The sequence below is a fragment of the Haliaeetus albicilla genome, chromosome 2 (assembly GCF_947461875.1).
Source record: "Haliaeetus albicilla chromosome 2, bHalAlb1.1, whole genome shotgun sequence".
Taxonomy (NCBI): Eukaryota; Metazoa; Chordata; class Aves; order Accipitriformes; family Accipitridae; genus Haliaeetus; species Haliaeetus albicilla.
In genome coordinates, this window is record NC_091484.1 from 39142350 (window position 1) to 39158242 (window position 15893).

The following is a 15893-nucleotide window of genomic DNA, read 5'->3' on the forward strand; positions in this document are numbered from 1 at the left end:
ACCGTACTCAAAATATCATTCCTCTGATGTTATTTTCATTGTAACATTGTATTGTGTTAGCATCAGGATTTTAAGAAGTTCTGAGGGGTGTTGGTAGCTGTGTCACTGAATTCAGTTACCTACTCAAGTAATGGAGGTCAGTCTTTTGGTGGGTAATTTTTCTGTAAATTACCACTAAAATGGTCTACAGCAATTTTTTCCTGAGAGCTTCAATGACCTGACATGTTTTTCTGCTCACTTAGTATAGGACCCTAGTGATCTGAGTCAATCTTTTGCAGCAAATTTCTTTGGCTTTGAGGTAAAAATACTTTCTTATGTGATTGTTTTAGGCCCACCATATGTTCTGAACAAGCTCTGGTCATCCACATTATCTTCATCCTTTGACCTGGATGCTTTTATTTATAGACATTAGTGAAATTCCATTAGTTTACTGCCAACCTCAAGCATTTGAAATGCTCATGTCATGCCCCCTGGTTTTAATACACAATTAAAAAAAATAAAATAAAAATAACTCCTTTGCTTTATATTCTTTTGTGATTTGAGCCTTTATGGATCAAACTTGCGTGCTTTCCTTTGCTATCGGTTAGTTGTTGTTGTTTTTAAATTGGGCATGCTCTTACGCCTCTGGGATAAGAAGTCACATAAAAAGGACTAATAAAAGTTATATATATTTAAAATCATATATATTAAAAATTTGTTGAAATTCTGGAGGACCTATGTGTTTGAATTTCAGTTTCAGCATAAAAAAAGTCTTCAAAAAAAACCCCCCAAACGAACAACACTTAGTAATTACTTGTGGAAATTATGTAAAATTTACATTTCCAAAGGATCAAATTTCTGTGTAGGTAAAATTTACCAGCCCGGGTTCTGCCTTCTTCAGATATTTAATGGCATTTAATGAGGTGCAGACTTGGCTACAGAAGGCCTTCAAGGATAGCGGTTATGGTGAATCTGGAATAGCTGCCCAGGCAGGTAGGATAACATGGGATCTCCTGGGTCAAATTCTTGGTGATTTTGCAGTAGATGTTTCATCCAGAAAGTTCATGCAACAGCTACTGCTTTCATCTGCAGTCCCCAAAATAAAAAGCTCTTTCGTGCTCTATGGAAAGCACAAGAACAAAGAGCAACGTGGCTAAGGTCATTGGTCTGACAAGGTTGAATCTGAAACAAGCATGCAAAACCAAATGGGAGCGGTAAGGTCAAAGCTAAGAAAATGGAGTAAGGGGCCAACTTCTGCCATGCCCTTGGTTTAAGCCTGGATTTTGCTGAAGTATGGTAAGCCCCTGAAGATCTTGGGAAGGGAGTACAGTATTTGATCAAAGAAAGTAAATAATATCATGTTGCCACAAATTTCAGCTTGAATAATTAAAACATAGGTGATATTATTGCTGTGCATTTTATGTATTGAAAACAAAAATTATCTGAATGAAATATGAAACCTTTCATATTTATCTTCATTGCCCAAACTAACAGTTACCCTGTGGTTTGCAGTGAACCTTGAGCAACATGCTATCCCTAGACTGACCACAAGGAAAAAGTGTGACACAGCCTGCGTTACATAGTAAGAGATACCTAGTGCTGGATAGTATAAAAGCAAAAGGTAGTGAACGAGTCAAACACAGGGCAGCTCACCCTCTTTGTGTTGTAACTTACAGTGCAAATACATTGGTGAGAGGAAGTAAGGGTACATCTTGCAAACCTTTGACAGCTGAATCAATCTTTCATGTGAACTGCAAACCTCTCTGTCCTTCACTGTAAATGGGAGTAAATTAAATCAGCTGCATCTAAGAAATAAAATAAAAACCCAGCAATTGTAATATAGGACTAGTAATGACTAAAAAGCAGATTTTATCAAAGTTTATTGTGATAACTTTTATTTTGAAAGCAAATACCACTTACATAAGTTGAAATTTATATGTGTAATTAGTAACACTCAGTGAGTCTAGAAGTGCTTGGAGATTCTGTTAAGTATCTCACTGCTTGCTGATTATCTCAGCTATGTGATATTACTTCCCTTTTTATACTTCCCTGCAATCCTTTCTCTCTATTTTTCTAGCAATCAGCTGCTGCTCTTTGTTCCTTTGACTCTCAGCAGGGCTCGTCTCTGTCTTCTAGTGTCTGTGAGATCTGAGCGCATATCATGCTGCACCTAAGTATCCTGTTACCTCTCACAAATTTCCTGCATAAAACTTCTGGAGGCTTATCTGGTGCTTTTGGATGTTTATTTGAAATGTATCGATTGGTGGTGTTTCCCCAAATGAAACCTCCAGGAAAAAATAATAATGTCAAATACACTCCAGCATTCTGCCCCAACTTTATTAGAATCTGGAGCTAAGTTTTGAAGTTTAATTCTGCTATGCAGTATCAAAGAGCAATTGGCAGAGAAGGGATTCTTACTTTTAAGCAGCTTTTCTTAATCAACTTGGAGGCTATCCAGAACATTTCTTCATTTAGAGCCACAAACACAAATCACCCAGTTCACAACAAGGCCATGTAGCTGTTTATCTAGAAGTCTGTATCTTTAGAAAGAGAAAGGGAAGTGTGCAGATGGATTTCTGTATCAGCAGATAAACAGGAGAAAATCTGTAGAGTGATTAGGAAAGAAACTCCACATTTTTCAATGGGACCAAAATAAAATCAAATACAAAGTAGACCAACTATTCCACACACTCATGATTTTTCTCAATTCTGAAAAATTATTTGTCTCCTCAATATGTGAGCATCATAGAAATCCAACCACGTTTGGAGCTAGAATTCTTACTGTGAAGATGGGTAAATCCAACTCAAAAAATTAGTTGTTCCATCTTACGAACCATGGTGGAAGCTTTCATATAACCTTTAGTGAGCTTCTTTGCTGGCTTTCTTTGCTTATGGCACTTGTGAGATAGCATGAAAGAGTTTAACATGTTAACACTGAAGGCTAAACTAATAGTATGTCACAACTATTGTTAATATGAAGGCAAACATTTACATTGGATCAAAGAATGCACAATTTCTTGTTACCTTGTGCTGACTTATTCATATATCTGAGCTTGAGGTTTCCCTGAGTATTTTAGACCTGCAGTGGCAAAAGAAACAGTGCCTACATTTCTTTAGAAATTTAGGGTAAATTTCTCCAAACTTCAGCAGCAGTGAAGCAGTATGCTCTACGCAGCATGCTGTAGTGTTTCAGAGCTTGATATACTCTGACCTTAGCCATCAGTGTTATTCTGGGGTTATGTTACAGTGAAATCCCTAGTTTCTAGGTGGGATTGGTGGTTTTTTTATGCTGGTGGTTGCACATATGTATGAGGCATTTCACTTTCACATCAAATTGAAGAGGATGTTCAAACTGAGCATTTCTTCCAAACCTTTATCTAAAGCTCTGCCATTTTCCTTGTTCTTTTTTTTTTTTTAATCAATCTGAATTTCTTTTCAAGAGGAATTAGTTTAATGACCTATTTCATATCTGACGCTGAACAGCTGTCAGGTGATGCAAAATTTCCGTAGTGATCTGTTGTGGATTGACTGCAATAGAGGCCATGACTGTCTACCATTGCAGCTTCTATGAATAATTGATTACTCTAAGGAAAAGCTCTGATTATTTATCAAATAACCCTTTGCTAACAGACTAGAAAAAAGTGAATCATGGGGGCATAAGCATAGAAGAAGGTTTTTTTCTCAAGACACATATAAATTATGCTGCTTGAATACTGGTTATCATCAGAGTTAGGCAATTAGTTATATTTGCATCAGCAAAATCTATGAATTTTTAACAATACAATTTAATGATAAAAACTGTCAGTGGCTTTACCAAGTTGCTGTAAAGCTATTACTAGATTTTAAAAATAGCTATCAAATGCTTCTTGTGAAAAAGAAATATAAATAATTTTGACCAATGAATTTGGGGAAGTTGATTTCAATCCTCCATGTAAAAAGTCTCGAGTAGCTTTTGTAAAATTCTCTGCCAAAATGGTATATTTTTTTTATGGGACCCTGACTTACAGACACTGCCAGATCAGCATTCTGGTAGAGGTTAGGTCAGAATTATGCTTTTCATGAAAGTCAAAATTCATCCTTAAAGTAGGGTTTATTCAAAATAGTTTTTTCTAAATGGCTGTGAAGATAATCTTTGGAGGATTTTGATTTTTCATAGGTTGTGTAGAAGTTGTTTTATGGAAAAGATTAATTTATTGGTTCCTGGGAAATTTTTTTTTTTTTCATAATACTGAGCTATTGTGTGTTATCCTGGAATTATTTGTGTATAATATTCCTTCACATTTCCATTGATCCTTTTCTTTTTAATTTTATTGAAAATGTTCTTGTTTCATTTAGTGAGCTAGCTTTGCTGTGATATAAAAAACATAAGTTGGTGTATTGATAGGTAAACTTGTTCAGCATTTACAGCTTTTAGCTTTCTTCAGTAAAGGGAGATTGGTTCATATAGAATTGAACTGAGGATATGTACTTGAAGATAGCTAATGACTAATGACAGTTTTCTTTGTTCATGTCTGTATTACCTCTTTGTAAAACTGCATGAAGAAGAAATATTCATTTTCAAGGAAAAGTAATAATTTTCTGTTGTGTGGGGTATGGTATCACATGATGCAGAATCTGGTTTGAGACTATAGATAATATAGCATACACTGGAACAGCAGAAGCTTTTATTTTCCTTTTTCTTCTCTCTTTACAGATGGACCCAATTCAAAAAGCTGTAATAAATCATACATTTGGGGTTCCTCTTCCTCATCGAAGAAAGCAAATCATATCTTGCAACATTTGCCAGCTGAGATTTAATTCTGATGTAAGTCGATCATTTTGTATCAATTAGAAATATGTACTTATTTTCTAGGATGTGCCATAATTTGCATAATTTGAACCTAAATGAAGCGTTGTGATTTCAGTTTGTGGCTCAGCAGATGAAAAGGCAGTAGGATGCTTCAAACACACACCATTATTTGGCAGTGTTTATACACCCGGCCAGATTTTCCCTGCGGATGTATCCCTGCAAGCTCATCAACTTCAGTTGTGCTGCACAGAGTTTAAATAGGAAAATGGACTGATCTGCTACTGCTAATAAGGCTGAAATATTTGCAGGGTCCTAATTCTTCTACCACTCTTGGTTATGTTTGTGTTCCTTTTCAGCCTGTAAATGTTAGAAGTTATTCAGATATACTTAGAGTCCTTGTGGATCTACCTTCTTTTTTTCTACCCTTACAACAATATGTCTGTCTAGCCAGAATTGTATTTTAATGTTCCTGTCCTGTAGCGGTTTTAAAAAAAAAAAAGGCAGGTGATTTTTTTTGTCTAGTGGCTCCTACCTTATGTCCTCTCACTCCTTCAGCAATGAAGTAGAAAAAGCTGAACCGGAGATGATCTTTAATATACAGAGGAAACCTGTCCCGCATAACTACCCAAGGAAGCTGTGCTGTGGTGCTCCTTGCCAAGGAATACCTGTTCTGTCACAGAAAAGCCTCTTAGAATTTAACTCCTTTATATCCTTCTCCAGGATCTTTGTGTGTGCAGACAAAACCTGAAATAGTACAATATATTTTCTTCTGCTATTTTAGTCTTTCTGGGAAGTTTCTTGACATGGGCATCGCTGGTGGAAACTTATCTTTCCCTACCAAATGTCTTTCCTTTAGTACCTGTTGTACTAATTTAAATATGGAAGTTGCTTCTGTCAGAATAAAAATATTTGAATTTAGAGTGAGGTCTAACTCAAAAACGTCCATGAGGTTCCTTCCTCATGTTAGTCATATGAAGAAGTGAAATAATTCTTGTGTGCTGCTGCTTCTTTGTAGGCAGCTGTTTATGTACAGTTTGTACCTATTTTTGGTTTATCAATTATTTATCAAAGCCATGAACTTGTCAAAAACTTAAATTAAACCTTGAAGCCTTCTTTTAAGGATTGGCCACCTAGAGATGAAAATAATGCCGCTGTCTTGGTTCCCCTCACCTTTTTATTCCTTAGAAATAACTTTAACAAAATCTCAGTCACAATTTCCAGACCAGTCAGCATCATGTACTTACTTTCGCTGATGACTCCAGGTTTTCTAGTTCATGGACTGTATGGACATCTTCTTCTAACACTGACATCATTCCCAAACAGTGGTGTAAGGAAGGGTAATACATTCTCTGGAGCTGTCGTGTCCCTCAGAGATAAAAACAGAAGAGCCAAATTAGGCTCTTCCAACTAGAAGCCAGATGCTGGAATTAGGACTGTGAATACTGAGCCATTCATGGGGAGGGGACGATGGAGACTTCTGGGCCACAGTGGATCCCAGTGACTGAGTAGCCCAGCTCATCATTCACAATTTTCAGCTTTCTCTTAGGAAAAACCATGTCACACTGAATCATATGTAATATATAGCTGCAAGAGACATCAAACTCTTCAGTGTTACATACCAAATTGAAACACCTCCTTTCAAAGAGGGTATACCATTTGTTAGTCTGCAAAAACATCCAGACAGAAGAGAGGATGAACACATCATTAAAATTACTTAGTCATTAGCAGATTGGATTGATGCATCGACTGGAAGATTTTTCAGTGGACAGGAGCTAGGCATTTTCCAGAACAAAATGTTTGAAATAAAAATTCTTACACACAGAAGCAAACAAGATGTCAGTGGACACTGATACTTCCTACTCACAAGTATGTTCCCATACTGTTGCTTTTCTGCTGCTCTTAGAAAGGATTCCAAAGGAGAGAGGGGGAAGAAGCAGTGGCCATTTTCAGAGTCATCTAGTGTCCAAAAAATGTGTTTCGGAAGAAAGCAATTCATTTAGACTGTTCACAGCAAACTCTTGGAAGAAAAGCTGTTAAGCTTCACACCTTCAAGCGATAGAGGCTTGAACTCTAATTTGCCGACACCCTTCAGGAGAAAGTTGTTCTAATGCTCCCCTCTCTCAAAGTAAATCAATATCATTAACTTTATGGAATGGGGAGGCCTTCTTGCTGAGTATCTTTCACTTTCCACTTTTAATATTCACCTACTTATTAAAGCAACCCTAGTGCTGCTGATTGATGGAGAGATTATGATCCAAAAGCTGCCCATTGATTAACCTGGGACGATATCTCTGCCCCTTTTCCCTACCACACAGAAGAGATTTGTGGATATCTTTATGATGGTCTCTTCTCATTCCAGTGCATATAGTTATTACTGCTGAAAATCACAAAGTGCTCTGCTGAGGCTTTTCAAGAAATAATAAGTAGTCAGAGTTCCACTGCAGTTTAGAAATACTTTTCTGCAATGTGAGGGGCATAGGTAGAGCTAAGTTCCTCTGTTGCTTGGGCAATTCTGAATGTCCACCAGTTTTTGAAGCAAAAATGTGCCAAACTAAAGATTTAATGTTGAGACTTAAAGGAAAGATTGCTTTGCAGAAAAAGACCTACTAGCTATCATTTTTTAATAACTCTACTATATGAATGGCAGGCACACACATTGTAATTTTTTCTCTTATTATTATGAAAAAGTTTTCATTTACTGAATATTCTTACCTTTCATTTTCATCATATTTTGTTGAACAAGATTTAAAACCATAACAACAATAAATAGCTATTCTGTTTACAAACCTAGGGCTTTGTGGCTGTTCTACCAATATGTCTTTATTTTTACATGCTGGAGATAGGATTTATCAGAGAGTAATGAATAGAAATTCCATTTACCTACTGCACGACAGTATTATGAAAATGTTTACAATAAAACTGGTCTGTGAGATTTTTCATTTTTGCGGAGAATACAGAATTTTCTCCTCTTTGATACAGATTTCTTTCAGGGCAGAAGAGCTTTTTTTCTGGTTACATGGTATCAAAATTACATTTCAAAGACAAATGAGAAAAGGCAGTACAATAGTCTAAAATTGTTTAGCTTCTTTCTAAAGGAGTTATCTATAAATCTTCATGACAGCTGTGTGTTCAGTATTTCTTTTTAAAATAAATCTCCTCATACAAGGGAAGGGAGGAATGAGCAAGTAACCAAAGACTCTCCATGCTGAGAAAAAACATTAGAACAGCAGAGGTAGGTTCTGTGGAGTCCGTTTCAAGCAGTGATTTATTTTTTTTCTTTTGCATTGAGCGAGATCTATATATAACATTTGCATTCACGTTGTGCATCCAATACAGGGCAAAAAATTTAAGTATGTGTCTAGCTGCAAGTGTCTGTGTTGCCATTTAGATTTTGGTAGCTGCTGAGAGCTATTGCACCAGTTCAGAAGACCTGTTAAATGCATGCTTTGTAGTAAACATTAAACATCTGCTAAAAGCACCCTGTAAAATGAAGTCCAGCTGACTTCAGTAGGACAACTCATGTGCTTACAGGTAGTTGCAGGAGTAAATTCTCTGCTAACATGAGCAATCACTAGAAAACAAACAAACAAACAACCCCCACCACCCAAATGACCCCATGGCTTGGAAGAAAAGAGTGTACTAAATTTTCCTCATTTTTTGATCACCTATCTTGACTATATGATCTTCCTGTGCCCACATTTCTAATTTCTTCATTTGATCAAGGTACTGACAGTGTCTGTTAACAAGGTCAATTCTTGCAAAGGGAGTCTCTCTTTCTCTTCCCTCTTGTTTAATGCAGATGGCTGAGTGAGAATCCAGCTTGCCTTTAGAGAAAGATTGGACAGTGTTTCTATGTACTCACAGGACTTGAATTCCATTATGATACACTGTAAAAATATTTCCAAATATGTTAGCCAGAAATTATTGTTTGACTTAAATAGCAACAGTAGTAATATTCTCCTGAAAATCATGAGCTGAATGCTCATCATGGAGTCCTTATTTGTTGGGTTTTTACCTTGTTTTTCTTCATCTCTATAAAGTGAAGGTACCACTGAATCGATACATAGTTCAACTGTATGAAGTTGTCAGGATTCAAAAAGTGCTGTTCTGTTAAAAGAATAGTGAACGTTTTTTTGGAGGATAAGGATGCAATATAGCTCCACAGTATTTACTATGGTTTTAACTTTCATGGGGAAAAAAGCAGGACCAGAGGACTTATATGCTATTTAGTTTATGCTTGGTATCTAGAACAAATGATGAAAGTATCAATTTGTAAGCACTTAGGGGATAATAAGGTGATAAGAAACAGCCAACATGAATTTGTCAAGAACAAATCATGTCAAACCAATCTAATTTTCTCCTTTGACAGGGCAATTGGTCTAATGGATAATAGGGAATAAATAGATGTGATATATTTTGGCTTTAATAGGGGTTGATACTGTCCTATGTGACAGTCTTGTAAACTAAGTGGGGGAATATGGTCTGGGTGAAATTGTTAAAAGTTGGTTGCTCAACAGATTGAAAAACTGTACTGAGACTAGTTCCTGATGGTTTCCTGTCAAAACAAAAGATCACTACAAGTCACGATCTGCAGGAGTCTGTTCTGTGCTTGCTGCTACTCTAAATTTTCATTAGCAATGTGCCTGACAGAATAGAGAGTACGTATACCAGGTTTGTGGATGACACCTAGATGGAGGGTGGCAGGCACTTGATGGAAGCTGGCAAGTTCAGGATTGCAGTCCAAAATTATCTTCACCAGTTGGAGAAAATAGTCTGGAATTCTGACAAGTGCAGTAAATAAAAGCACAAACTATTGTGCTTGGACTGGAAAAATTAAATGCAGAAGTAGTAAAATAAATGTCTGGCCTAATGAGCAAAAAGGAATTATAGTGAATCACAATACAAATATACCTTAACAATTGCTAATGGGGAAAAAAACCCCAACCAACTAATCCTGTGGTAAACTTTTTTCCCCCAAGAGTGTTACATTTATCAATAGAGAGGTAAGTATTCCACAGTATTTGAAATTGGCAATGCCTCAGGCGAAGAATCATTTACAGAAGTGGTCATCACACTTTAACAAAAGCATAATTAGTTGCAGAATTTAGAAGACATCCACTAGTATGACAAGATGTGAAAAAACTTCACTCAGCTAGGAAAAGTAGAAAGAACTGGATAGATGTACAGTGGAAAAGACAAGGAAAATATAGTAGGTTTTCAGTATATGAAAGGGGGGCAATAACAGAACAGTGACCAACTGATCTTTGTGTTCCTTGGTTTTAATGGAAGAATAAATTTGACTAATTCTTCAGCTTAATTTGATTCAAGAAATTTTTTGTTGGTGTAGTTGGTGAAACAATTCTAGCTATAATGGTAGTGAAGTTCTGGAAGGAAACATGCAGGGACAGCTGTGGGCTCCCTGTCGGCAGAAGGTCTTAACAAATTAGACACCTGTTTCTGAGGATGGACCAGAAACGCTAAATGTAGTCCCAGAGCTGAGAGACAGATTATATGACCTCCTGCTCAACTAACTTATAAACCTGTTTCTGTGGTTTGAAAGAGGGAATAGAGATTTCATTTCTTGTCCATGCCAAGTGATGGTCACACCTGGCCTGCAGCCTCTGCAAAGACAGAGGAACTTTCAAAAGCTGTTCCATTAAGAACCAGAAAAGGCTGATACAGCTAACTGAAGTTATTTAACATTTCACCCTTCTGATTTCAAACCTGTTATTTTTTCAACTTTCAGAGATATGCTTAAATGGTATTTGAAGCCATGTGTATCGTTTGCCTCAGTCACTGTTCTGTGTGTGGCTATAACCACATGTTCTTATTCTTTGCATGTTTTGTTGTGCCTCCAGTTACGGGTTAGATTTAGATATAGATTTCCAATTAACCTTTAGATTTAGAACCCTGCTTTAGTATAAACCTGACAATTTCTGCTTGAATTGTAATGCACAGTTTTCTTAATCAAAGTCACTTGTTGCAGGTATTGCCAGCCATCAAGCACATTTATCTATTATCTCAGGGCAATTTTGCTTCTGGTCTTTCCAAAGCAATGCGTCTGTGTTCTGTGAAGTCATCAGCCTGATTATTTAAGAAGATTCTCTTGTGCAAACATTTACAGGTGCTCAGCATCCCTTTAAAGTCAGTGTTACTCTATGAGGGTATAGTATTAATTGCAGCACCTGTACCTCACCAAGAATAAAATTTTGTCCAGAATTAACTTATTTATATATATATAAAAATTATTTTTATGTATATAATTTCTACAGTTATATAACTCTCTCTCTATATATTTTTTTATATATGCGCTACTTCTTTCTAATAATGCACCATCTTTCCTGTACTGTGGAGTTCAGTGTAAGGAGAAACAAATGCAGATTTCACTTGTAGAATTGCACATGCCATTCATTTGAGATCAGAATGTGAGTCAGAATGGAAATACGCTCATAGGTCGCCACTTTTCCAGAGATACTGGTTTATAGTATTCACTGGAAAAAGTAGCAAGTAATCACAGAAAGTGATTAGTGCAGAGATTTCCATGGGATATCTGGCATTTGTATTAACACATTATGGAAATCCTAAAGAATTGCTAAAAAAATAATTAAAGATATGTGATTTTTTGGTATTCCAAAAGTCTAATCAAATAGCACAGGATATTTTGCACTTACATTGCATACATGACAAATTTGAAAACAACCTAGTATTTTTTTTTTTGCCCAGTTGGATATTCAGTGGAGTCTGTTTTTATAGGCCTAGCCTGCACATTTTAGAAACATTACCTCCTCTTTCCTAGACCACAGTTTTAAAGGCTCCAATATGAATTGCAGTCAGGTCTTGTGCAGGTCTGGTCTTTCCCATACTAGAGAATTAAAAATTTTCTATTTGACTGTGTGTTGTATTTTGAAAGAAAATAATTTTTTATTTCAATTCTGTCTTCCGTTAGATGTTGATTCATTCTGAGGTAGTTGTAAGTAACCTTTTTTCATGTAGGAAATAAGTAACTTAATTTATAAATTATGAAATCCAGAATACTCTGTTGAGCAATAGTCACAAATATTCACATAATCTGTAGTTCCTTACAGCATATCTAAAATGCTTAATAGAAAGTATAAATAATTTCCTTTTGTTGTATAAAGTATTCTTCCATAATTTTCACCCTCTATACAGTACCTATGCAGCCTAGAAGCAGAAATAATTCATATGTGACACAGCACCTTGTTGTTTAGCTTCCGAGTACTTTTGGAGGTGTTGAACTGAGTCTCTTGACTGATAGCCTAAGGATGTGGATGTTTCCTTGCCTCTTAAGCATTGCCTACAAACTAAATATTTTGGATGATCCTCAGTAACTGCTGTAAGTGGTCTTTCAGTGCTCCACAAGCTATGGAGCTCTCTACATGAGCTCTTCACTAACCCTTGTACCTATCTCCTCTCTTGTAGTAAAAATAATCTATTCTGTCTAGAAAATCCGTAGTGTTGCAGAACATGGACCAGCCCAGAGGTATCAGACTCACACAAGCATTGCCTGAGGACAAGAAAGCAGTAGGAAAGATGGAGGGTTTTAAGTTATTGATCTTTAAGAAAGCATGCACTTAGTGTCAGCTGGTTACTCAGTCTGTTGCTGGCGGGGAGAGATGGAGTGCCTTGGTGTCCACTGTATTTATACTACAAGACTTACACTTTCCTCTCAAAGTTCACTCTCCACCCACATTCAGCAGTGGTAGCTGAAGAGAGAGTATCTAAATCAAGCATTGGAACAGGCTGCCCAGGGAAGTGGTTGAGTCACCATCCCTGGCGGTATTTAAAAGATGTATAGACGTGGCCCTTAGGGACATGGTTTAGTGGTGGACTTGGTAGTGTTAGGTTAACGGTTGGACTTAACGATCTTAAGGGTCTTTTCCAACCTAAATGATTCTATTCTGTAAGTCCAGGAGAAAGCAAAGTCTAATGCTTCTAGCTACCTGGTCCGTGCAGAAGCAGAGGTTATGGAGAAATGTCCAATGTCTATGTCAACTGAACGTCGGAGTCAGTACAGGAACATGATGCTGGAGAGATTAAAACATTCAGATGATCAGCAGCTGTTGCTGTGTTAGGATTTAAAGATTATGCAAAAGTTAGACTTTTTTTATTCACCTTTGTCAACTCTTGCTTCTTACCTCTGCTCATCCTACCAGGTTATTTCCTTTTCAAAGCACTCTTTTTGGTAAAACAAGTCAATTGTTCAGAAGGTTTGACGTCTCTTGAAAATTACTTGAGTTTGCTAGAAATTATCTGTGAATAGGCAGTGGCTCTCTCTGATAGTCCTGTTCATAATTTGCAAAAGATTAATGACCAGTATTCTGACTGTGGAATATGGAGACAAGTTGGTTTAAAAGGTTTCTGCTTCTGGCACTGAAGTGAATGGTTGCAGTATTTGCCCTTTTGGGGCCAACTTTTAACTTCTGCTTGGGTGTAGGTGATCTCAGAACTGCAAAGAGCAGAAGAAGGAGAGAAAGGCAGAGGTGAGAGTAGTTAATAAGAGAGAAAGCCTGAAATAAAAGCAACCTGCCTCCTGTGTTTGAACACATCCGTGCTTGTTACTGTCAGGCATTTTCCTTCTCTCAGAAATTATTAAATTAGAATATAAGAATGTACCAGAAAACATGATATTGGGGGTGGGAAGCAGATCTGATTGGCCCTAGATTTTCCAAAATCTGTTTTCAGTGTCAGAAGAGTGCTTAATGTGGATTACCTGTCACTCACTAAAATGACTTCCAGGCAAATTAAATACGTATTTCCAGTGTTTTTTAATGAATTGGGTCCTGTAGCTACATTCTTTGGGTTACAATAGTGTCAGAAAGATTTCATGCCTGGAGAAGGGTGGAGGAACATGAGAATGAAATTCAAATGCTAAAGTTGGGCAGGTAGTGGCTAACTGGAGTTTTTTTGAAGTCTTTGGCTGGAATTGTGGGAATGAAGACAATGCTTAGTATTTTTGAACTGTACATTGAGAAATACCATTTTATACATGAGGGAATTGGTATAGAGAGGGAAAAATATAGACTTTATAAAAGGCATAAACCATTTAAAGGTGGGAAAAGAAGTCTCTCTTCCAATTCTCTTATGTTCCATTCATTGAAAAACCTGCCCATTTCAACCGCAAGGAGAGAAACCTCTGCTTTCTCATTTCTTGCCATACACTTATTGTATTTGAGGCATTTTTTCCTGTCAGCTTCCTCAGTCAAGGTGGGAAGTAAATCAGTCAACTCCAGTAAACAATAGAAATTTATGAACAATTCTGATGGGGACTCTTTACAGAAACCGCTTTCCATAAGCGAGTCATCACCAAAAAGGAAAGATAAATTGTAAACCCTGTTGTGCAATCTTCATCTAGCTTTGTTTGGTCTTGTCCTGGTTTCAGCTGGGATAGAGTTAATTCTCTTTCTAGTAGCCGGTATAGTGCTATGTCTTGGATTCAGGATGAGAAGAATGTTGATAACACACTGATTTTTTCAGTTGTTGCTAAGTAGTGTTTAGACTAAGTCAAGGATTTTTCAGCTTCTCATGCCGAGCCAGCAAGAAAGCTGGAGGGGCACAAGAAGTTGGGAGGGGACACAGCCAGGGCACCTGACCCAAACTGGCCAAAGGGGTATTCCATACCATGGGACATCATGTCCAGTATATAAACTGGGGGCAGTTGGCCTGGGCAGAGATTGCTGCTCAGGAACTGACTGGGCATTGGTCAGCGGGTGGTGAGCAATTGCATTGTGCATCACTTGTTTTGTATATTCCAATCCTTTTATTATTATTATTATTGTCATTTTGTTATTGTTACTATCATTACTAGCTTCTTCCTTTCTGTTCTATTAACCTGTTCTTATCTCAACCCACAAGTTTTACCTTTCTCCTTCTGATTTTCTCCCCCATCCCACTGGGTTGGGGGGAAGTGAGTGAGCAGCTGCGTGGTGCTTAGTTGCTGGCTGGGGTTAAACCATGACAGGTCTGTTGTAACTTCTTCCTTACAGACTTATTTAAAAAAATAAGAATTTATACAGTACAGAATCTGAGGTTCTGGATTATTAATAGGTGCAGATAACAAATTTCACTATAAAAATGGCAAAACATTGTCTGCTTTCAGTCACCAGTCAGTAACTGCTTCTGGCTCATTTTCTTTGGCACTGATAAGGACATAAAGAAGAACTGGGAGAAGAGGAACAGGCAGGGCTATATGTCAAAGTCTGGTCCACAGAAAGGGCACATAGTGAGGAAAATGTGCAGTTATGTGTGATGTAGAAGGTTCTCCATCAAAATGAGTTAAATTATGTAAATTGTATTTTTTTCTCACAAAAATTTCCTAATTTCTGAAAATGCATTAAAAGTAAAGTCGCTCTTTTACTTGGTTTTTGTTGATGATACTTTATTCCAACAGCCATAAAATCTTTTCAAATAATCTTACACTAACTCTGGATGCTTTTTTTTTTTTTCCTCCCCCCTTTATGGTCAGTAAAATTGCATTCCCTGGCGTACCAGTGATATATTCTTCTTCACTGTATCTATGTAGTCACGTCTTGTAACAAACATAATGTTTCCTTTTGTGAGAATTACTATTAAATGTAACTACCCCTGATGTAAACAAATTCCACTTCAGAACCTCCAGGCCTGACTTTTTCAGCTGCTTGGTTCTTTTATCACTCTTGACGTGTCTTTTACAGTCTCTGGAGACATTGCTGCTCTGTACTTACATCGCAGCCAACAGCTGGGAGTCTGATCCTCTGAAGGAGTGGAAGTGCAACCCAATATCTGCTTTTAAAAGCTTTATATTGGAATAAAAAAAGCATGTATTTGAACTATACATTTGAGAGTGTATTGCCCCCACTCGTGCATTTTTTTAATCTCAATTGAAAATGAAGTCTTTAAAGGTTTAAAATGGCCAAAGGGGACAGACTTCTTTTCAGGAAAGAATCCAATATGGCACTTAGGTCTAACTCCCCCACGGCCTTTAAAAGCTTGATTATGAATTCAAAACATGTATTCAAACTGAGGCAATGTTCTACTGGTAGGCCACACAGGTACTTTCATATATATAATTGTTTGATGAGTTGATCTCAAACTGTGATTTTAAAAATACAAGGGTTTATTCTGTTTG

At 37.0% G+C, this 15893-nt stretch overlaps 1 protein-coding gene across 5 annotated transcripts in view; it reads left to right on the top strand.

The window, feature by feature from the left end:
- The window catches only part of ZNF385D (zinc finger protein 385D), a 456126-nt gene that overhangs the window by 341825 nt on the left and 98408 nt on the right, over positions 1-15893 (top strand). For all 5 annotated transcript variants that reach the window (XM_069771833.1, XM_069771838.1, XM_069771853.1 and 2 more), the window contains one exon: positions 4673-4783. In XM_069771833.1, the coding sequence (XP_069627934.1) occupies positions 4673-4783 (111 nt within the window). The remainder of the gene's footprint in view (positions 1-4672; positions 4784-15893) is intronic.